The sequence below is a fragment of the Bos mutus genome, chromosome 19, assembly GCF_027580195.1.
Source record: "Bos mutus isolate GX-2022 chromosome 19, NWIPB_WYAK_1.1, whole genome shotgun sequence".
Taxonomy (NCBI): domain Eukaryota; kingdom Metazoa; phylum Chordata; class Mammalia; order Artiodactyla; family Bovidae; genus Bos; species Bos mutus.
The window spans coordinates 53,013,265-53,021,529 of NC_091635.1; the positions used below are offsets into that span (position 1 = coordinate 53,013,265).

An 8,265-nucleotide genomic window follows, 5' to 3' on the forward strand; every position below is an offset into this window, starting at 1 on the left:
TGGAGATTTAAAAAGTGATTTTACTTATCCTCCATTCCCTATCTCATAAGGCCAGATCTATACTTGGTTGGTAAAAGTACTGGGTTTTACATGCAACCTGAAGCAGCTGTTTTAACAGTACATTCCTGCTCCCAAATTTCTTCCCAAGGCTCTTCTCCAACATTAGACTTAGTACCATCAAATCGAGGTCACTTTTTTATTCTCCTCACCCTTCAACAAGTGTTTCTAAGAACCTATCATTGACCTATCTGAGGGTGTGGAAACCCTCAGGCTCTCACCTTCCTTCAGTTCCAGATGGGAGAAGAGAGTTCATGTCTTACACTTTCTGGGAGACTCTCTCCATACAGCCTCAAAGTTTCCTGATCTCTGGCATCACTGACACGCATGAGTCATGACCCTGGGGATGAGCACGTATTCCCAGGGAGAAATTATTGGACTGATCTAAGTAGGCAGAGCTGAAATGATCCCACTGGGGGCAAGGGAACAATAGGAGCTGTTAAAAAGTTTCTAAGCATCTCAAAAACACTTACTATTTGAGAGGGCTGCCTTGAGGACAAAAAAGCAAGAAAAACAAAACAGAATCAAACACACCACACATACAAGCAAAAGAAAAGAAAAGCCAACAGGGACACTGAAAATTATAGAGATTCATGACATGTAAGATTAGGAGATCAAAAGTTGAAAAACCAGATTCTCTGAAAGTTTCTGAGATTTTTGGAAGGACCCATTTCAGAGACCAGTGGCTCACACTGTAAGCATGTGCCTGGATCACCTGAAGGGGATGTTAAACCTAAGATTCAGTAGCTCTTGGATGGCTGAGATCTACAGAGAATTAGCATTTCTAACAACTTTTCAGGTGATGCTAAATGCTACTTATCTGGGGCCACCATTTGAGAATGACTGAGTTTCACTGCTCTTGTTAGCATGATGGACAGTTTCTTTCTCACATTATCAAGACCATTGGTTTGATAGCTTACTTTAAAAAAATTAATTGATCTTGGACAACAAGATAGGTGGGAAAAGGTTTGTATACTACACTGGAAACAAACCCTATAAATTTGTCATTTATTTTACCAACCATATCCCAAGGTCGACTCCCCATGTATATCCAATTCTATTGCACCATCTATAAAACTTATACATTATGTATAAGGACTTGTATAGATAGTCCTTATACATTATAATGAACTGTTTAGCTAATTTTTATTATCTCGGTGTAGAATAAAAACTGTGAGTTCTTAGATACAGTTTTCTGTTTTACATGAGATTTCCAGCATGATCTGAATTCTTTTGTTGCAAATATTTATACTTAGCAAACCACAATCCCTCTGGTTTATTTTTTAAAGTATAAGAAATTGTGGCTTTTAAGTAAAAGGGATTCTAAAAACACTAGTTCTTCCAATGTTTAGAGTTTCAGTTCATTTTAAACTCCAGTCTTTCCTTAAAATAGCCTGGATTGATTCTGGAGAAGTGAATAGGTCTTATCAATCTCCTTTACTGTCAGATGTCATTAACTGCAACTTTATAAAAATTAGCTAATTAAATCACCTGGATTAATTAATTATGATTCTGATTTAGTTCTCAATAAAAAAGTCATTATATCCTCTGTTTATATATTTCTTTTCTCAAGGCACGTAGAATGATAAATTATCTACTAAGCTACATACCAGCCTCAAAGTTGATTCCTCAGAGTGGGACTGTATATAATTTATCCATTTTAGAAAGATGATTCCAATGTTTTATTGTCTTGGAGTTACTTGGCCCACTGTGAAAATTCAATAAATGTTTAAAAATTAGTAAACAGAAACTTCAGTTAAGTGGAATTGGGGGAACAGGAGTTCTCACACCCTACTACAACCTCAGAAACCAACAGGAAAAAGGAAGACTCCCCTTCTTCCAATGTAGACAAGATTATAGTAAACACTGACAATAGATCAGTAACCAAGTTACGTAAGAACTTCTACATTGAAAAGAAAAAGCCTGGACTTCCCTGGTGGTCCAGAGGCTAATATTCCACCCTCCCATTGCAGGGGCCTGGATTCAATTCCCAGTTAGGGAACTAGACCCTACATGCTGCTACTATAGATTCTGCTCAAGGCAGTGAAGATCAAGGTTGATCCCACATGTACTAACTAAGACCTGGTGCAGCCAAATAAATAAATTAAAAATTTTTAAATCTCTCCAGTTTAAAAACAAAGACTATCATGAAATACCATTTTTTATTCACTTAATTGGCAACAATTAAGAAGTCTGACAATATTAATTGTTTATGACGATGTGAATCAAAGGGAACACTTCAGTGCTTCTGATGACTGTGTAATTCAGTACAACTTGGGAAAGCAATTTTGCACTACTTTTTAAAGGTAAATCTTTGAAGATCTCATGATTCAGCAATTCCATTTCAAGGTATATAACCCAAAGCTCTGCAACATGACAGCTGGAGACAAGTAGAAGACCACCCAAAAGAGTGTTGTTTCGAGAGCAAAAACCAGGACAATCCAAATAAGCTTATTCTTACAACGGAATATTACACACACAGCACTGCAGATGAGTGAATTACAGCCAAACAAAACAATATGGACATTTAGAGACAATGTGGAGTGAAAAAAAGCAAATCCCAGAATTTCAGGTACAGTCTTATTTGTATAAAGCACAAACAAAAAAATAATATACTGATTATGTTAATATTTGATGAAATTGTTTTTATAAGCAATGGAGTGATAAACACCAAATTCAAGAATGTGGTTTCATCTGGGGAGAAGTAATGTGATGGAAAGCACCTATAGACAGGTAGAGTTATTATACCATCTGGTTCTTGAACTGAAGAGCATGTTCATATAATATAGTGTTTTATAGCTTAGAAGCATTTTACACATAATCTTTTGCTTGTTATAATTCCTTATACTGTATTAAAATGTAGAGGAAAAAACTGGTTAAACATATAATTTCAAATTTGCAAATTTAAATAGAATATAGTTATATGGTTCAACACTTTCTCACAGTAAAAAAAAAAAGAAAAAGAAAAGACTGCTGAGGACTTAGCCCATGAAGAACTATGGACTCTTTGATACTGCAGTCTCCCACTCTCTTTCCCTCTCTATAAAAGCAGTCTTTTTCTCTTACACTGAAGCACTTACACATGGCTCACTGTGAGTGCAGACCCTGAATTGCAATTCTCTGCTGATCTTGAATAAAGCAATCTTTCCTGGGTAAATATTTGGCTACCTAGGTTTTAGATAAATTTGTTAACAGAACTGAAGGTTATCCTTTTCTTAAGAGTAGGAGAGAAGTAAAAGACAGGTTTGGTACACCTCTATGCTCAATTCTAAGGATAGAAAAATAGGACAAACATTCTCCTCTCAAGAACTCACAGGTTGATGAGGGAAAACAGACCTAGAAACACGTAAATACACTTCAGAGAGGAGATAGCTCTACTCCAGAAGAGTGTCTGGAATAATAAATGGAAATCACTCTCCTCTGTGCAGTCTCCTATTCTTAAGCCTTCTCCTTTCCTCGAATCTCTAACATATTTTGTACCAAGATTTTTCATGCAACAGTCAGCATATGTAATGAACTTTTTATGTTTCTATGTTTTTCCCTCCATGATTCAACTATAGAATCCAGAGGAATGAATATGCTTCTTATAATTTATTTGTACCCTACAGTATCCATCTTTGCTGATAGTCAATACTCAAAAAGTATTGACTGATGAGTGGGTGAACAGCTAGAGGGAATGCCTCCCCTCCCTGGGGTAGGTGGTTCCTTACTGGGTGAGGTAAGAGGATAGATGGTGTGTGTGCTGAGATATGAGGGTAGGAGAGAGATTCTTTGGGTTAAGCAAAGGGTGATGATCTTCCATGAATGGCACTGAAAGAGTTCTTCTTAAAGAAATGAATTTTGGAAGATGTTACTGAATACAAGGATAAAAGAGAAAGGAAGATGATGAAATAAGAGAAATAGAATAGAAAAAGGAATAAAGAGGGGTGATTAAGAGGGAGGGAGAGGAAAGAAGGGGAAGGGAAATGTTGGGGTGGGGGAAGACTGGGAACAAAGATGAAGAAGGATGCAGAGGGTCAGAGATAGAGGTGACAGATGAGGGTTAAGTGGCCTCTCCACTCCCCTGCTTTATCTCTTCTCACCACCCCCACCTGCCTCCTGCAAACTGTTGTCCTTCAGAGATTATTTTAGTGTCATCTTTCAGCTTTCATCTGCGTCCACTGAAGTCCATCTTTTATATCACCGTCACAGAGACCTTCATAAACTTGTACCTGACCACTTTCATTCCTCATTATAATCTTTTATATCAAGGACTCACAGCTTAGAACCTAGACTCTTAGAAGAGATCTAACATTTGTTTTGGGTTAATTCAGGATTCAAAAACACGCTTAAAGATGTACATGTAACTCTCAGTATGTCACACCAAGATCAAAATGTAGGCCCCATCTACTTTTCTCATCAGTACCCCTGTTACCCAGGAAGTGATTGCTAGTCAGGAATCCATGGTGTCTCACATATGCCCTAAGCTTGGTTATTTCTGTAGCTTTGGGAATGCATTCTGTTTCCTAAAATACCTTCTACTACCTTCTCAACCTTGAAGTCCTCAAATATCCCCTTTTCTGTAACTCCTTCTCCATTAATCACATGCAGAATTAATTCATTTCTCTGGGTTCCAGTAACATTTTGCAAGTACCTTTGTTACAGCCTTTATCATATTTTTCCTGTTGTTTCACTTAACTAGATTATAAATTCAATAATTTAGTAGCCCCAGCACCTATAATAGCAACTCTGATTTAGCATTTGCTCAAATATGTTGCTATCTCAATGTATTAGTAGATAATTATGTGATCTTGTTCAATGTGACCACGTGGAAGATTGTGGGGTGTATCACCTTATCCTTTGTTCTCAGCATCTTCCCTCTAAACCACAAGACCAAGTGTTTCTTGGTGGTTGAAAGCCTGGTTTTCACTTTCCACTTGAGGAATTGGTTTTTAATGCCTTGTATCCTCTGCATTACACTCGAGGTTATCCTCAGACTTTAGACTGACTAGCATGGAGTTCATATCACTTGTTTATTCTCCACACTCTCGAACAAGTTTCTGGATGCTTCTTACAGCTGCTCTATATGCAGGTGAGAAAATGCTAGTTTCACACCTTCCTTCAGCCCAGAATGGGAAAGAGTCTTCAGGTCATCCGTCTTCTTAGAGATCCTTTATCTGCAGGACCAGTTTCCCAGCCGGTGCCCACACATCACCCATACAACAAGGAGAGTGACCCTAGGAGACAAGAGTATATCCTTTGGGAGAAACTACTGGGCTCCCTCAGGAAGCAGGACAAGGTTCCTACCCTCTCTAGCCTGGGTTCCCCAACCACCCACAACATTGTCCTCATAGCCATATCATCCAAAGTATATAAAGATTTGGTCACTAAAGTAGAATATCCTGCAGAATATCCAAGAAGTATTTGGTCAAGAAAGACCCAATCCAAAGTGCAGGTAAATATGTACTTTGATGATGGAAAATAGTTAGAAACTTAACAAATGATATCATTTCTGAAATACCACAGTGGGGAATGAGGCAGAGAACAGGGAGGAGAACAAATGTAATTGTTCCAGATTTGACATAGAAACGTTGACCATTCGTCAGAGATATTCACTCATAGAAGAGGAACTCTCTAAGTTTTCCCTTGTGATGGTGAGATACTCTGAGTTTCAAATCCCACCCATATCTCCTGCCTCAAAACCTGGAGTCAGAGGAACCATCTTCTGACCAAGCTCTGCCCCTCACTTGCTGTTCATCACTGAGCAAGTCTTTTTTCTCTGAGTTTTCTCATTTGTAAAACTGTATAATACTACCATACCTTCTGTCAGTTTTGTAAGAATAAGAGATAAGTCTGAAAGTAACTAACAAAATAGCTGACACAGGAAAATGTCCGTAGAAATATTACTTTAATTTCAATTGTCACACTCCATATTTTACACTTCTCACATGGAAAACAAAGGTTCAGTGAGAAGATTTGTCATTTAAAATCAACCTATTTTAAGTTCACTCCCTCCTGGAAATCACTAGGTGCTTGCCTAATCTCTTCACTGCTGCCTGCATCTCCTGGTTCCTCAAGGTGTAGATCATTGGGTTCAGCATGGGGGTGATAACTGTTTGACTGATGGACACAGCTTTGTCCATGGGGAAAGAGGTGAAGGGCCGGGCATAAATATAGATACAAGGAATGAAGACCATAGACACGACAATGATGTGGATGGTGCAGGTGGAAGCTGCCTTCCTCCTTGCCTTCCCAGAGTGGGACCTCAACATCACCAGAATGACTGTGTAAGAGATCAGAAGGAGGAGGAACCAGATGAGGACCAGCATCCCACTGTTGGAGATCATAAGGAACTCCAGGAGGGAGGTATCTGTGCAGGCAAGCCTCAGAACTTGTGGAACATCACAGTAGAAGTTATCTAGGATGTTGGGTCCACAGAAAGGCAATGGGAGCATCAGAATCAGCTGGACAACGGAGTGAACAAAGCCTCCTACCCAGGCAGCCACCACCAGCCCCATACACACTTGAGTGTTCATGATGGTGACATAGTGAAGGGGCCGGGAGATGGCTATGTAACGGTCATAGGCCATCACTGAGAGGAAGAGGAGAGTCCCACCTCCCAGAAAGTGGAAGAAGAAGATCTGGGCCATGCAGCCCTGGTAGGAGATGGTCTTCTTCTCAGCGAGGATGTCCACCAGCATCTTTGGGGCAGTGACTGAGGAGAAGCAGACATCTATGACAGCCAGGTTTCTCAGCAGGAAATACATGGGTGTGTGGAGCCTGGAATCAGAGGTCACTGTCACCATGATGAGGAGGTTCCCCACGACAGTGGTGGTGTAGACAAGCAGGAACACCAGAAATAAGAAAAGCTGGAGTTCCTGATACTGTGAGAACCCTAGGAAGACAAATTCTGATACCCACGTGAGGTTCCCTGAATCCATGATGTCTTCTCCATACTCCTAAAGAAAACACACCAGAGATAGGCATGAAGTTGTTGCTTGCCCTCTTCGTGCTCCAGGGCTCAATTCAGTTGTCCAAGTCAATAATGGACATTCTTATGTACAGAGCACAATACCAAGTGCTGACTGAATGACCTTGTCTCTGGAAAGTTTACTAGTTGGTGCTGGAAAAAACATACGTGAGATATCTTAAAGCCACCCAGACACATTCCACCTGCCTTTCCAAGATTCAGTGTAATCTAGCTGGAAGATACTTAGAGTCAAACCAAACGGAATCAAATTTGAGAACTTCTATTTCTTTGAGATCTGGCCTTGAGTAAGTTATTTAATGTGAGTCTCAGTTTCCACATCTGAAAGAAATATGTTTGCTTTATAAAAATTGGCTAAGGGATTAAATAAAATGACACATAAACTTCCCAGGATAGTATTTGGAATAGTAAATATTAATCACTCTCCTCTGTGTAGTCTTCTACTCTACTCCAGTGTCTACTACATTTTTACACCAATCATTTTTCCTTTTTAAATATTAATTTATTTTAAAAAACCTATTATGTTTTATACAACTTAAAGGTTATTTTTCAATTAGAGTTATTAGAAAGCATGAATATTGTATCAATCATTTTTCATGCAACAGTGAAAGCAACAGAATGTTCATGAAGTTCTTATGTGCCTATGTTTTCCCTTCTGAATTTAATCATAATGTGCTAGACACATAGGCCTTGATTTCCCAATTTATTTGTCCCCTTCAGTACCCATCTTTGCTTATGGTTGGTAATTAAAAAGTGCGTGTGTGTGTGTGTGTGTGTGTGTGTGTGCTATGTCACTTCAGTCATATCCAGCTCTTTGTAACCCCATGGACTGTAGCCCCCGCAGGCTCCTCTGTCCATGGGATTTTCCATACAAGAAAACTAGAGTAGGTTGCCATTTTCTAGTCCATGGGATGGGATCTTCCCAACCGAGGGGTCTCTTGTGACTCCTGCATTGGCAGGCAGATTCTTTACCAGTGCACCACCTGGGAGAGAGAGATCCAGTTTTAGCTGAACTGGTTAAGGATTTTTTGCTGTTTATGGGGCTAATCCTCAAAGCAGAGAATGTCCTAAATGTTCCAATTTAGATGGTGTTAACTGGGGTTAACTGATAGGTGTGTTAAAAGTTATTGGGGTTCAGGACATGTGAGGGAGTCTCTGGGTACAGCTGCACATCTGGGACATTCCATTTCTTTCCAACCTCCAGGGTAGGTGACCCTTACTGAATGAGGCTCCTCAGATTA

The 8,265-nt window shown here is 39.5% G+C and overlaps 1 protein-coding gene across 1 annotated transcript; it reads right to left on the minus strand.

Annotated features, from left to right (window-relative positions):
• Nucleotides 1-6,041: 6,041 nt before the first annotated feature.
• Nucleotides 6,042-6,977, minus strand: LOC102284899 (olfactory receptor 4D1). The gene has a single exon (XM_005900640.2). It carries the CDS (start codon nucleotides 6,975-6,977, stop codon nucleotides 6,042-6,044), a length of 936 nt encoding a protein of 311 aa, XP_005900702.2.
• Nucleotides 6,978-8,265: the final 1,288 nt, after the last annotated feature.

Coding starts and splice junctions, on each gene's coding strand:
- LOC102284899 (XM_005900640.2), bottom strand. CDS start 6,977: ATGGATTCAGGGAACCTCACGTGGGTATCAGAATTTGTCTTCCTAGGG.